The sequence below is a fragment of the Suillus clintonianus genome, assembly GCF_016758775.1.
Source record: "Suillus clintonianus strain FC179 chromosome Unknown DEU56scaffold_20, whole genome shotgun sequence".
In the NCBI taxonomy this organism is placed as follows: domain Eukaryota; kingdom Fungi; phylum Basidiomycota; class Agaricomycetes; order Boletales; family Suillaceae; genus Suillus; species Suillus clintonianus.
Window position 1 is genome coordinate 161,299 of NW_024539244.1, and position 14,926 is coordinate 176,224.

A 14,926-nucleotide genomic window follows, 5' to 3' on the forward strand; every position below is an offset into this window, starting at 1 on the left:
CGTCCATGTCCATTCCGCATACGTGGCCCAACAGCGTCTGGACGCCCTAGCCAACCGTATCGCAGGTGCCCTTAAGCGCAAAGAAGCCTTCGATAAACGGGTTCTCACATCAGCAACAGGTCATATCGTGTTCCAGCCGGGCCAACTTGTACAAGTGTATGCGAGTGAAGTTGACGGCAACTTCAAATCATCCAGGAAGATCATACCTTGCTGGTCCACCCCTCATCGCATCAAGTCCCAACGAATGAACTCCTACATGCTGGAATTGCTGGAGGGATTCCCAATAGGCGGATGGTTCCACGCTCGACGACTCCGACGATTTCTGCCACGCACCGGCATGCTGCTAGATGAAATGGAGAACGAGAAGGAAAGAAGCGAGGTACGAGAGGATGAAGTGGATGCACAGCCAAGAGACTAGAAGACGAGAGGAGAGCAGGAAGGAAACCACGAGAAGGAATTTAGAGATGCGAGGATAGGCGAGACGGGAGAAGAACACCTCAAGGACACGCACTGCCATTCCAGCGCACGATGCGGCTCCAGGGATGTCGCTGTAGAGAGTGATATCTCTACAGGCTCGTATTCCCCTATTCCACCATCGCCCTCATCACTATCCTTAGACAAGCGCAAGCCTATAGAGTCGCAAAGGGCTCGCGCGGCCACTCGCGCTTTACCGCATAGCGCGTGCTACACGCGCACCCCTTTCTGCATAGAGGCGCTATACTCGGCACATCCTCCCATGTCTTCCCATGTCCTGTCTCGTCTATCCGGCTCCGTTGGTGCGTATTCCCACTCTTATTACCATCGCTGACCACATCCAGGGTCTCTTACACATAGCATTACATACATCCGCTTCCCTTACGCTTCCACGCTACCTATCCGCTTCCCTTACGTCTCAATACCCTGAGAGCGCGCGTAACAACTTACATATCTAGAGGACTCAGAGATTTCGGAGTCACTTTACTTTCCCTAACTTGGACACTGCATTTGTTTTTCGGTCTGGTCGTGCTCCAAGCTCTAATATCATCACTGTTATTGTTTATCATCTCTCGGGCTAGTCTAAGACTCGATTCCATACTCTCCGAAGCATTCCAACTGTCAGCCGCCGCCTATTTCCTTATCTTGCGCATCCTGCGCTTCAGTGGTCCTCTTCCGCATACCGCGCGGCCCCAGTGCCTTTCTTGCGCTTCCAGCGCTTCCGTCGCGCATCTTCCGCGCGCCCTTCGCATCTCTTAGGCTCTAGCCATCTCCTTGATCCCTCTCATTATTTGAGAGATTGCCTCAGTAGAATCCCCTAAGGGACGAATCTATTAGCTCGCCTCTCGAGGTAGATATCCTTGTGACTCCACGGAGTTCGCATCACTATTTTCCTCACCCACATCGCATTTTTGTGGGGGGAATTTGTAGTAGGGTACATGGGCTTCAGGAGCATTTCCCGTTTAGGTAGACAGCAGGTTTGGCCGGTTCGGAGGCATTAGCGAATCACTTAGAGTCGCGTAGCGAGCAGAGGCACAGATTCAGATTCACACACTGCACCACCAAGTGTCTAGGCTACGCTGATCCAGCGGATGACCTGGTTGCTCTTGAGGCTGCGGAGGATGACTTGCCTGTCATCCAGTCCAAGATATCTGTTTTTCATTCAGTGATTGCCACATTTTCGGCCCCTAGCGACGTTTCGGGTACTCATGGGATGCACCGCGAAATCATTCACTCGACACCATCATGGAGACGACAGTACTCACGACATGATTGTGTGTTTATTGTTGCTGACGAGACGAAGTCAGGAATGAGGGGAATGATTGTTGGCAGGGTCAAGTTGTTCTTTTCCTTCGTGCACAACGGAGTTACCTACCCTTGCGCTCTAGTGGACCGTTTCTCTCATATGGGTCGAGGGCCAGATACCATCACAGGAATGTGGAAGGTAAAACCAGAGGTGACAGTCATAGGGAGACATTGAATTCGCATCCAGTCCGTCGAGCATATTGACACCATTTATTGAGCTGCACACCTCCTCCCCGTCTTTGGTGATGGTGCACTTCCTGTAGACTTTCATTTCGCACATTCTCTTGATGCCTTCAATTCGTACTATGTAAATAAATATGCTGACCATCACGCTAATGAAATTGTGTTTTGACCAGGTCATATCAGATTGTGTTCAGGCTTGACAGAGTGCACAGGCAAATAGGATTGTCAGGTATCATACATACTAATAGTTTATTAAGCTCGCGGCAAATTTTTCACCTGTTGTGTTTGAAACTCATGTTCAGCATCGCATCGTGCTCTCTCAGCCTTCCAATGTGCATCAACAAGGTCTTGGAGAAAGTCCGCAGGGACGGCAAGCGTTTCAGCCTGAAAATTAGTGGGACTTGGAGATTCTGGTGTTTTTCATTGTGCGGCAAGTATTGCAAGGTATTCTGGGGCTGTGTAATGCTGTCAAAGGTATGTTAGAGGAAGATTGATGGCTCATACTGTATTCCAAAGGCCCATTGGGATTGGCAGGTATTTTGAGGCACTGAAATAGACGACTACTAGTGGAAAGGCTGTGTGAGTTTGGCACGAGAAACATTTGTGTGACTGACAGTTTTTTGATCTGCCATGTCGGCCCATCCAAATCCAGATTTGTGGTACCTTCCTCTGAGTCGAGAAGATGTGGTTTGACTGGGCTGGGGGGTTCGGAACGAGAACTAGTAGTATGTGATTGTGAGCTCTAATAGTAGCATAATAATGAAAATTTTGCTAGGCTTACCGTTTAACTCCAAAATGTTTGGGTGTTGTAGGGATTGAATCATGAGCACAAGCTTCGAGTGACATGACGGAAAATGTATGGTACACTGGTATGGTATGAGTAAGAGGTATACTACATCTTTTTTTGCTGCTGGTGATTCAAATCTGTTGTGCATGAGAATGAAAAACCTACCAGACATTCAGGTTATCCAGGCTGCTGACAGGCCAGTCAGGTGGTGACCAGGTCTTGACAGGCCTTTGCACAATTGCTGATGCAGCTCGTGTGGTGTTCGTGTATTCCGTGTATTTTGCTAATGCCACATGTTTTGTGCTTAGCTCGCTTATCGCTTAACAGACTGAATTTGGAAACTCATGTGGTTTTCTCGCGTGGTGTTTTTCAAGCGCTGACTCAGTTCCACTTCTTCGTTCACTAGCCCACACCAATTGTGCCTTCAGCACAGGAAGGCAGCAGGGCGCTTTGCGCTCTACTCAAGGTGCATCAGGAAACCGACACGAAAATGATAAAATTTGAGAAAGCTTTATCTGAAGTACCATTTGTAAAATATACATCATAATTATACTTCACTTGAGAAAGCCTTGAATACCCGGACTACGTTGGACGGAATCCGCCAAATACAAATTTGTGATAGTTTTGTTACAATTATCTACCAGCCCATCATCAAGACGGCATACATTGTAATGCCCACCAGCGTGACAAAGTAATATTATGGTGTTAAAATACCCCACGATCACCTAGTTGAGTGCTACTTGTAATACACTACAATTTTGCCCTGCCCCAGTCATGGCGTGTAACCTTCAGCAGTTTTTTCTTCCTTCGCAACCTCTACATGAATGCCAATGCCAGTTAAAGCTATATATGTCCGGACTATGTGGGATCAAAGTCACCAAGGCTCCAAGGGTGTGGAGCCATGATAATGCGCTACCATGTCGTCTCAACACGGCTGTCGCATGTAAGCCATGGTTCTTACTGCGGCCTGGACAATGCCTCCCTCGTCGTTGATGTTAGATATCTACTTATAATGCTAGATTGGGTTGCACAGTTGTGCTAAGTACACAATGTGAGTAACTAATGATACTGCGCTATCATCCTTCCCAACCTTGACGACATATATGTAATGTTAGCTTGCTATTTTATCCTGCGCAGACTGTCCATAATCGACGGCGCCAGATAACATCTTCTAAGAGTGGGCTGTCTCGGTTCGAGCTGCCTTCTGCCCAAGGGCGCGGAGCAATGATATTGCTATACCATACTCCAGCAACCACTGAGGTGTGATCATGAGTTGCAGGGTGAGTGAGTTTGTTTATTCCCCACAAACTCTCCATAAATGCTGGTGCCAGGTCATGCCTTCCAAGGGTAGGTTGTCTCGGTTTGAGTTGCCTTCGGCCCAAGGATGCGGAGCAATGATATTGCTGTACCATACTCCAGCAACCGCTGAGGTGTGATCATGAGTTGCAAGGTGAGTGAGTTTGTTTATTCCCCACAAACTCTCCATAAATGCTGGTGCCAGGCCATGCCTTCCAAGGGTAGGTTGTCTCGGTTTGAGCCACCTTCTGCTCAAGGACGCGGAGCAATGATATTGCTGTATCATACTCCAGCAACCGCTGAGGTGTGGTCATTAGTTGCAAAGTGAGTGAGTTTGTTTATTCCCCACAAACTCTGCATAAACGCCGACACTAGAAAAAGCCTTTCAGGGTAGGCCGTCTCATATCAAGCTGCCTTTAGTCCAGGGGAGCGGAGCCATCACAATACACTACCATTCGCCAAATTTCTTCACAGCTGCTTATTTTTGATCTCTTCAGTGCATCAGCCTGGTTGCGAGAGCCAAAGCATACTGGTATTAGGTTATATTTGTATGTACTACATATAAAGTGCTCGAATAAAGCCTATGGAGAGGTTACGATTACGTTCGAATCTGCGGCATTTTTAGTTGCAAGCTGTTTGATTTGGATTTTCGACAGGGCACTGTTGGCGCTAATAGGCCGCTTGGCGGCAGAGGAAGTTGGAAAACCTGGCTGGGTACATAGCAGTTATAAGCTCAGTGAAATGATGAAAAGATATAACCATACCGATTCCACCATGTCAGTAACTCATCAACTTCCTTAGACTCGTCCGGGTCCTCGAAAAGGTCGAGGAGGCTGTGGTAAAACATCTCTGAGTCCGTAGATGTGTCGGTTCGTGAGAACACCGAGGATGAGCTCAGCGCAAATCGGACCTTCAGTTGTATGTACATCAAGATTGTTGAGCTACAAAGCTATGGTGTTGACACACCTGAGTGGCGATATAAGCTATCGAGGCGATGGTGACGCAGTTCATGCCATGGAGGCGGGCATTCCCGGATCAGGTGGCTTTTGGATCTTTGTCGACCGAACTTGGGGATGTGTGCTTGTAAGCCTGACAATGATATAGTGAAGGACTGCGTGAAAATGTATGCCCACTTACACATGTCAGCAAGCGACTCCTAAGGAGACCACACCACGGGTCTTCAGCGTCATAGGTATGGTGGGCATACAAAAAAACGGGCCATGGATCTCCGCAGACCAAACTTTCGCCACTGCGGAGGTTCTCTCTCGTCCTGTTTTGAGTTGTCAGGACTGCAGATGCCAGAAAATAAAAGCATACTCCATGTCATGCCAATCTAACCCAGCGGGGCAAAGTAGTGACCCTGTAAGTTCATGGTTGAATCCGCGATCGATCTTCGAGTTCCTATGCAAAGGAGGCTGGATTGCTGCTCCTTTCGGGGAAATCCAATCGAGTATTGCAGACTTCAATGATTTGGTGTCGTCACCTCTCACGCCTGATGCTCCCTTGCCAATCTTGAAATTGTAAGCATGAACTCTGGAAATGTAGAAAACAATGCACTAGCTCTCCAACGTGCAGAATTTCCTCTTCGGACCTGTTCCTAAGTCATTCTGATAGGCCAGGATAAGAGTCTAAGAGCTGTTCGAAAATGCGATGCTCTTGTCGTTCTCTGCCAAACGAGTCAGTCCACAAGCTAGCAGATAATCATCATGCCCTTTCACTCAGCAGCAAAGTCTTCCAGAGGAGTGTCTTCCATTTGTTGCAATCTGAGTATACCATTGGTAAGTAGAGAAGGATAGTTACACAGCACGAACACCGTTCGACCAAAGTGACGCCCATGCGATATAAGAGGATCTGATGATGAGCTGGGCAACAGGATGAGTCTACAAAACCTGTCCCAGACATTGGGGACAACTTACACTTTTGTGTGGGGCCCCATTTGGAGGGCTGATGTAGCGCATTTGCTTGGAATACTGGAAGTGGTATCTTCAGTGGCCATGAGAGCTGGCAAGGAGCAAAAGATAGTTTGGGCTTCGTGAAGATGAAACCCAGCTTTTTATCTCCAGCACTGAGCCGCATGGGATTTCAGGCAAAGGGTGTACCTGATGGCGCGAGCAGGGAATAACATCATTAGCGGCTAACCACAGGCCGTGGCACTGGCTGCCAGCCAGGGGGGCCAGTGACAGGGTCCCCAAGATGGCCCGCCAGGACTGAACAACCTTTCATCAAATTAATGACCTCGCCTTACAGAACGTGTTAGCAAATTAATGTGTGATAAAAATTCTTTTGACGTTGCGTCTAACGTCCGCCTACTGAGTTCAACCTAAGGATGCAACAATCCTTGCGTCAGACTCAGACCTTCAATCTGTCTGGAAATACCATTACTTTCAATCTCCAGTAAACCCAACCGATCCTACTTGCGGCAAGACTTGCTAACAGTGTTCCTTAGGATCGAAATAGCAGGCAATGCCAATCAAAGGAGCGAGCATAAGGGGCTTGCTGGTGTAGGGTGCATGGACACGACCATCGTTAATTCTTGAAGCTTATTATCTACCAGAAAGGCGGATGTCGAGAAGGGCTTGCCATCAGCAGGGAATGAAGAGGCCCCTCTTCGTCTGCCGGGCACAACAATGAAGGGCGCAAGGAAGAGTCTATAGCCAAGATGAAGGAACAGCTACGACTCGCAGAATTGAGCTGCTCAAGACTTCAAGCGCAGTACCAAATATACAGGTTGCATTGGCTGGAGGAGCATCATCGAGCAACAATCTTGGAGGAATATGCACCGACTGGAATCAGCACATTCTCTCCTCGTCAGATTGAATGGGACGCTCCTTCTCCCATTCAAAGTATGTCAGACATAACCTCCCCACAAATAAGTTGACTAGCTTACTTAGGCGATGACGATGACGAATTTGAAGACATAGCAGGAGAAGATATATTGTAGCATTACTGTGTAAAACTATTATCGTAGCGCAGAGGACGTCAATAAATCCACCTTCATAAGGTTATTCTATGGCCCCTGTTTCACCACTGGAAGACGCTGACCAAATGATACCTGTGTAAGTAGGCAGTTCACCAGAAAAATGAGGAAATATGTTGCATCTGAATTTATTTGACTGGGAACTGGACTGAGAGTGCACATGCAGCGCGTAAGAGTACATTTCACTCTAGTTGTGGTGCTCCGCTCAGGGAAATATCCTCCAGAATATCCAAACAGGATATTACTGGGGCTGCGCCCTGGCCGGCCCTGGGCCATAACTGGCAACCACCAAAACAAGCAACGAACCCAACACAACGCCGAGCGTCACAAGAGATGAAATCATTAACAGTGAGGATGGCTTGAAGTCTGTGGCAACACCTGCGAGGAATCCAAGAATGGAACCCGTCACACTGCCGGTAATTTCATGAGAGACGCAAGCAATCATAATGAAAGTTTGCTTACCTCAATACACAAAAAGAAGTAGGTACACCTGTAATGACGATGAACATCTTTGTCTTTTGTCGCAGATAATATGACTGCGAGGTTGGTAAGGTCAGGCTGAGGCTACAGAAAGATGGTATAAATCAAACCACGAAGTCCATGGATCTCATTCTCTCGCCAAAGTGTTGCATCATCGTGCCCGCGAAAATACAGCCGGCACCTAAAAGTAAAGAGCAGGAGCATAGGATTTGTGAGGTCTCTGTCGTGCCTAGACCTGGAATGGCAAGGATAGCAATGTCCATGGCCATAGATACTGCTGCCTGTCAGAGCAATAAGCGGGGAGGTATTCTCGTTCACATAGCACTTACTAGGGTGGTTTGACTTTTCGCTTGACTGCTGATATCGTCGATGAACAAATTCACTTCTACCCCATTTGCAACACCATCAACGGAAGTATTCTTGATGCGATCAATCGTGATTGGCATGCACAGCATCATAGCTGCAGCGTTACCCATGAAAACAAGAAGTTTCCATGTCCTATGCCTCTCTCTCACCACATGGCTTCGAATAAGTCGAGCTTCAGGTTGATTGTGGCGATTCAGATACTGGTGGTGCCCTACGTGGTCTGGTGAATGAATAACACCTGATTTTGAGAAAAAATGTACGTAGGATGTATAATATTCTGCCTGTTAGAAGAACAATCAGTATCGGAAAGGCCCGGTTCTTCCATGCTCATGTACAACAAAACACGACACCAGTTTCCTCTAGGATCCTATTGTCAACGAGGTCTTCTATTTCTCAGTCGTCAGGATGATAGGCAAGGTGGACGACGCGAGCATGTACCAATGGTGGCCAAATGTGCACCAATCTGATTCATCTGGTCCAGAGTCCAGAACATGGAAGCGGCAGAGGATTGGCCCAAAGTTGTGGCTTCTGTACTTTGCTCGGTGATTCTGGCAGTCGCTGCAGTGGTATAGGGCTCACCTCCGATGTAGCAGACAACTTCTCTCCGTATGCGTCTCACATGTGAGCTTTCCATTTGGAACTGATGCGGAAAAAATTTGAAGTGTTTCCTGCCGAGCAGTGAGAAACGCTTGGGCAATCAGGGTGACATCTTTGGGCAACCACTCACCAATATTGAGCCTGGAGTTCAAGTCCTGTGTAATAGCAATCAAACGGGAAAAAAGCGAAGACAAAGACAACATACTCTTATGTCTCCATTCGCTTGGCCGGATACAGTCTCCGAATAGCAGTTTGCCATTCAGATCTTCTAGCCAAGCAATGACATGATGGTCGGGGACCACGTAATAGTATTGAAACCGCTCTTCTCCCATGAAGATCATTGGGAGAACGACCAGCGGCCACGTATCTTCGTTTGCTGCGGCTCGCAACACATCAATAAAATCCTCGAGACTGTGTAGACTCAGATAATGCTTGAGGTTCATCGGTGTAAATGTGTTCTAAATTTCCATCATGTGAACACATCACTTATACAACCAACTGGCGCTCACCTTTGTAGTGTGATAATAGTAGGTACCACCCAACGGGTGAACCAACTCCTCCCAATTCCCGTATGTTGCGGGCCTGTTGATAATGTTAATTCAGACCATTATGAGTAGTGACGACTTGGAAGGCAACCTATGGAGGGTCATCAATTTCCTTCGCACGAACCGAGATTTCTTCGTATCCATTGTCTACACTTAGTAAGTTTGATATGCAGAAAACATTATTTGAATTAAAATATTGAGCTATTAGCTAGTGGGTAGTACTCACAGCATAACTGCTTCAGCGTACCGGGGAAGCTGCATCGGCCAGATACCGATACCACACTCGAGCAGCTTTGGCTGCTGTTGAGAACCTCTTGCCTAGAGCATGACAGCCGCCTTAGAACAGTGCACCTCGAAGCAATTCAGCTTACCATGTCGTCCAGCTTGTGGACTTGTCAAGCGGTTGTTGTGTTGTGGTTGCGTGTACCGTGACTACTACGATCATCGATGTGACTCTTTGCCCTGCTATTACCTTTTTTAGTTAGCGAACCCACGCGGCAGTCCCCGACTCCTCCAATCACTTCAGCGCGAGCACAAAAAAAAAGAACGGGAGACAAGTATGCACGAGCGGAAAAATGCGATGACGAAGCAGGTGACGCCCTGGGTATGATCATCCATAGAGAAATTGACGAGGAGTGCCAATGTCCAAAGATAGTTGATTTAAGGAGTACGCAGACGAAGATCATAGCTGTAGTGAATCACTAAGTGCTTGTGCTTTGATATCATGAGACCAGATGGGCGGGACTTACTGTACATGGAGGTAGCGGATGAATATGTAGGATCCACGATTATGTATTCACAGAATCCGGAAGGTAGAGATGTTGAGAATTCCGTTCCTGTTGAGTCTGTTTGTTTCGGAGGAAGGTCAGGTCATTGTGGGGTGCATACTTAGGTGTGGGGTGCACACCGAGTATCAATGTGAGCCAGTGGCTCGGTGTCATGAGTCCTACGAACACAGAGATAAAATGATTGATCTTATTTGCATAGGATGAGTGAAAATTTGAGTAACCACTAGGAATAAGACACTTACGTCCGGATCATGACGTTCGTGGATGTACACGCGATAACAATGTTCATGGAGAACTGGGAAACCAATTTCAAAAGATGACATTGGGGACGGAGGGACGAACACCCTACTGCTAGGAATTCAATATCTCTGCAAGGATTGGGAAGTGTAAGAGAAGCACATTAGTTATTCGGGATGCTTACGATGACAGTCAATATAAGGTGGGGTGGTGATGCTAGTAACGGCACTGAAACTTGGTATGAATACGAGTGTGAAGTGTTTGGTAGGGTCACTGACGACAGGATGTCACGAGAACGAATGTCCAACCAGTCAAATAAGAAACCTGAAGATCTAATGTCAAACACAATCATGAAGACATCACATAAATAAGTGTGCTCACCATTTGCCATCGAAATGGAAGCTGACAACGAAGTAAAACATTTCCGACCTGACAATAATGAAGGTAGCTCTATCATTCAAAACATCAGTTTCTGCGCAAGCTTCCTTCGTTGACATTGAAGGCATGTAGAAGAAATGCACCCGTATAACCCTAGCACGACTTATACGGTCTATAGCGTAGTGGCATCCGTACGTCAACACGTCGGGTTCTGCACTGTGCCAACGAGAAATCCTCTTCTATCTCCGCAGGCGCTGGAAACTAGTGACACCAATACGATAAACATGCGACATGCTCACCTCGCCCTGGCAACGTCTATGCTTGGAATCACATACTTGTGCTATGATATGCCACCAAAAATGTGCAGCCATCATGTCAGAGGAAGGTAGGAGTAATGTCAGAAACTCGGGGACGGCTCCAGACATAAATTGGCATTACCTGTATTTGTATGTCTGGGCCTGTCTTGCTCGTGTGGCCCGCACCACCTCATTGCCGGCAATGCTCGCAGCCATGATTTTCAGGTAGGGAGCTGATCGGTTGCAATATTCAATACCTACCACCTTAGCTCTACCCATAGATTCACTCCCATGAGCACGAGATACACACCAACTAAACAGAGTCCCGACGTGGGGCTTAGCACATATCCGTTCAGCGGGACGATGAACAGCGTGTCAATGAGTAGTGTCAGCAAGCTGAATGTACTGCTTATGAGCATAGGTGAGAAATGTAGCGTGTATGGCTCGCATCCAGCTTGCGAAATCACGTAGGAACCACTTACGGTCAGATGTTGGTTTCAGCGAAGACATAAAAGGGCAAAAGTTCCCACAAGAAAATTTGTCGAGAATTCTAGCTATAGCGTGTCGTGCTGATAAAGACCTTGTCCCGTTCACCTTGTCATCTGATTCTTTGATCTTTGGAGACTCAGACTCAGCGTGAAACACTTTAATAGCTAGAACTCTTCAGTTATAACCAATCATTAATTTTATAAATTCCTCGTGCCATGTAATATATTATGTAGTGTTCTATAAATGCTGCAAAGTGTGTCTACTAGATTTTGAATATATATGATCATGGATACATGAATGATTAGCAGTGGAGAGCTTGGTATGGTTGAGTACTACTTTTAGTATGTAGTACTGTGGGTGGGTGTGTATTGGTATGCATGTTTGGTCATTAGGTCATTAGTGTAGCAGCCTGTACTCTGCAAGTTCATCTCTAAAACATTATTTTAGTTGTGTAAATGATTGCATGTAAAGAACTCACCCTGCACGTCACCGATATCAACCATTGCATGAAGTGTGCCCAAGCGTCGGCACAAAAACGCATCAATTGCCTTATTGGACCTGGTGGACGCGGGGTGGTGGCCGCCTCAGGTACTGAAAGTCAGGCTCCACGGCAGCGACGTGGAACTAAATACATACCAGATTGGCCGCTAACATCTCCAGTTGCGTCTGTCAAATGTTTTGGCGCTAGATCATGTAGTACATGAGAAAAACTTACGCAATTGCTGCCAATTTGAGGGCCGTAGATGACGCGCGACATCTAATGTGAAAGTTAGTCGATGCGATCTGGGAGAATCATTTCGACATGCTTACCGTGAATATTCCAAATATAGTCTGATTGGTTGTGCAGAGTGCGGTTGTGAAGTGACCACCCCAGGAACAGTCGCGGCAAATAAAGCCAAACAAAGTCGGCTAGTGCTGATTGAACACAGGGTGGTCGTGGCAAATAAAGCCAAGCAAATTCGGCTAATGCCGATTGAACACATCTGGCATGTGGCGTCGTGGCGGTGCCAGCTTTGCAATGAGCTCGACAATATTTGGGAACGGAAGACCGAAATGATAAGATTAAACAGGGTACCAGAATTGGCTACTGTACATGTACTAGTACACGTGAAATCTACAAGAAAAACGATGTCACAAGTTTGAAATTTTCATAACAACTCCATTAGCGAACTTTAAGGTTTCATGAAGTACAAAATATGGATCTCCACATCACTGCTAGGCACCGGAAAGATAAATTGTGCATGCGGGACCTCGAAATCAGAGGTGGATGCGACATCTATGGGACTAAGATCATCCAAGGTTTTCATCCGCCTTACTCCCATCCCGTCCGTTATCAGTTTCGGGGCTTAGTTCTTGGGATCCATAACCAAGACATTTCTCTCCCTGAACATATATGAAAATGCGCGAAGATCAAATTAACACGAAGGACTGACTGTAGTGAAGGCAGCTCACGTGCCACCTGGAAGAAGGGAGCGAAGCGGTCTGGATGCATATACATCTCATCTAGCGCAGCCATAATTCTCGGATACAACTCGGGTGCTTTCAAGTTGGTAGAGTCGGATGGTATTTGCAAAGTAAACGCCTGATACATCTGATACAGGGGCACAATTCTTGTCATTGGTACGAGGAAGGATAAAACGAGTAAAAGCTTACGAGAGTGGTCAGTACGCCTACGATCCCCTTTCGTAGGTAACCCATCCAAGTTTGAATGGTGTCAGGGTATAGATCCGCTAATCTCGCGGTGCCTTCAGCTAACTCAGTGATAGGTCGGAGTAATGCAGCCCAGAGGACCTCCTTGAAGGCTTGTGTTCCAATAAGGTCGCAGATAGTGCCTTGAACCTAATGGATGGAAAGTCTTCAGTTTCAATTGTGCAGCCTTCGTGGTCCCTTACCAGTCTTTGGTCATCCGAGTTGAGCGTGACAATGAGTTCAAGAATCTTCTGCATCTTCACATCCTCATCAACCGCAAACCCAGCCAATGAGGATGTGCTACCTCGTGTAATTTTCCTGAGTTCTGAAGTGACATCTATATAGAAGTCCTGAAACTGCCCATAGTGAGTGAGGTACTAACACATCAGAACAAGCTTACCCGGTTGTGCAAGTATGACCATCCCACAATGGTCTCTTGCCCATCGCCATTCACGATCATCACTGATCACGCCGTTAGTTGGTGATGTTGTGAATCAGAGGCGGATACTCACGTGGCTCGCTACTTACCTCATCATAAGTCTTTTGGTAAAAGCGGAGAGCTCTCAAGAAGCTCGTTGTGATCAACTGCCTGGAAATTGCCTCAGGAACAAGGAATGGGTTGGCGGGCATTCCGACCAGAAAATGCCCGATAAAAAGGTATTTGGCCAGTTTAATCAAGCGACCCCATGGTGACGCTGCCAACAAGCCTTTGAGCAACAGTTTTTGGCCTTTGTCAAGGGGATCGCCTTGGGCGGTGCATTTCCAAGGGAGATCTGGGTGGGGAGGCTCCGCCTCACTGAAGGAATGAGTATTAACGAGGGTCATCATATCAGAGACAGAAATGTCATCATCCGGCAAAGTGGGTGTGGGTAAGATATCGAATACGGAGCTCGGTTCTATGATCGTAGGCTCGTATTCGAAATCTAGGGATGGGTGGAACATCGTCTCACAGAACGCTGCCTGAGAGGACGACAGTTGAGGGAATGAGGTCTGCCAAGCCAGTATATTGACGGGCATAGGAGGAGCAGGAGGGGGGAATCCGTGTGGGTATATTGCTGGGGTGAACTGAACACCGGCTAGCTGATCAAGCTATGTGGTATGGGGCATGATGAGTCCGGTAAGGTGCTAGTGTTTGGAGGGTACTCACCAACCAGATGGGGGAGATGCCCCCATGTGAGTTGGGTGCACAAAAATTGGTCCTACAGTCATTGAGAAAAGCAGAGGCACTGCTCTAATATGTTCATCCTATTAAGCGTGGACTTGGCAGCATGATAGAGCTCTTACCTCTATCTCGTAGATAGAAAACCGCGTGTTGTCGTTCATAATACATAAGAACCCGACATGTCGCAGGATGTCATGGGGCGGATGCACGAGAGCGAAATATTCTTCAGGCCACTGTAAATGAATACCATGAGATGAAAGAGCGATTCTAAGGATGATAACCTTACGTATACAGGCGAGAGTTGATGCGCATGCCCAACATATCCTATGAATAAGAAACGGCCGGACAGACCATAGAAAGGCTGGAAGACAAGAGTCAGTCAAAGTGACCGCTAATTGGCGATAGCGAACCTCCTCATTCTGCAGGAAGAGGCTATCAGTGATGACGTGGAGGATCCGCAATGCAGATTGTACTTACCCTAATGGGCAGAAGTCTCAGAACTTGGTTGATTGTCTGCATATATGTGTAGATTGGACCGGTTGCTGGCACTGCCGGTAGTTGCATCTTGTATGGAGACACCAGGAAGATGGAGGAAACAGCACCAAACGAGGCCCTAATAAGTACTCAAATATGGATTTGTTCCACTTACTTTCAACCACTGGACGTTATTGATGCTGCGCCAGGGATCAGCGAGGGTGCGCCAGGATTGGCAATGTGGTAAAGAAGTACCAAAGCAAGTTGAGGGATTGGCAATGTAACAAAGACATGATGCCAGGGTGAGTCGAGGGATTGGCAATACATAAAAAAAGCGCCAGGGTGAGTAGGAGGGACTGCAAAGAAGTGCCAGGGCGAGTAGGAGGGATTGGCAATGCAGCAA

General features: G+C 47.2%; 3 protein-coding genes across 3 annotated transcripts; 1 reads left to right on the forward strand and 2 right to left on the reverse strand.

The window, feature by feature from the left end:
• Nucleotides 1–1,687: 1,687 nt before the first annotated feature.
• DEU56DRAFT_870395 (uncharacterized protein) lies at nt 1,688–2,131 on the forward strand (the record flags this gene model as incomplete). The annotated part of the gene is made up of 2 exons (XM_041355629.1): nt 1,688–1,883; nt 1,998–2,131. The coding sequence occupies 2 exons, from the start codon at nt 1,688–1,690 to the stop codon at nt 2,129–2,131; spliced, it is 330 nt and encodes a 109-aa protein (XP_041210638.1).
• Nucleotides 2,132–4,626: 2,495 nt separating this feature from the next.
• Nucleotides 4,627–7,298, reverse strand: DEU56DRAFT_870396 (uncharacterized protein; the record flags this gene model as incomplete). The annotated part of the gene is made up of 9 exons (XM_041355630.1): nt 4,627–4,751; nt 4,805–4,955; nt 5,012–5,028; nt 5,113–5,134; nt 5,183–5,315; nt 5,363–5,556; nt 5,603–5,642; nt 5,764–5,896; nt 7,268–7,298. 9 exons carry the CDS (start codon nt 7,296–7,298, stop codon nt 4,627–4,629), a joined length of 846 nt encoding a protein of 281 aa, XP_041210639.1.
• A 4,324-nt stretch (nt 7,299–11,622) lies between these two features.
• Nucleotides 11,623–14,613, reverse strand: DEU56DRAFT_754311 (uncharacterized protein; the record flags this gene model as incomplete). Its single annotated transcript, XM_041349802.1, has 14 exons — nt 11,623–11,628; nt 11,677–11,789; nt 11,835–11,882; nt 11,914–11,955; nt 12,009–12,113; nt 12,651–12,789; nt 12,852–13,037; nt 13,091–13,243; nt 13,288–13,349; nt 13,400–13,976; nt 14,035–14,118; nt 14,172–14,282; nt 14,336–14,410; nt 14,527–14,613. The coding sequence occupies 14 exons, from the start codon at nt 14,611–14,613 to the stop codon at nt 11,623–11,625; spliced, it is 1,788 nt and encodes a 595-aa protein (XP_041210640.1).
• Nucleotides 14,614–14,926: the final 313 nt, after the last annotated feature.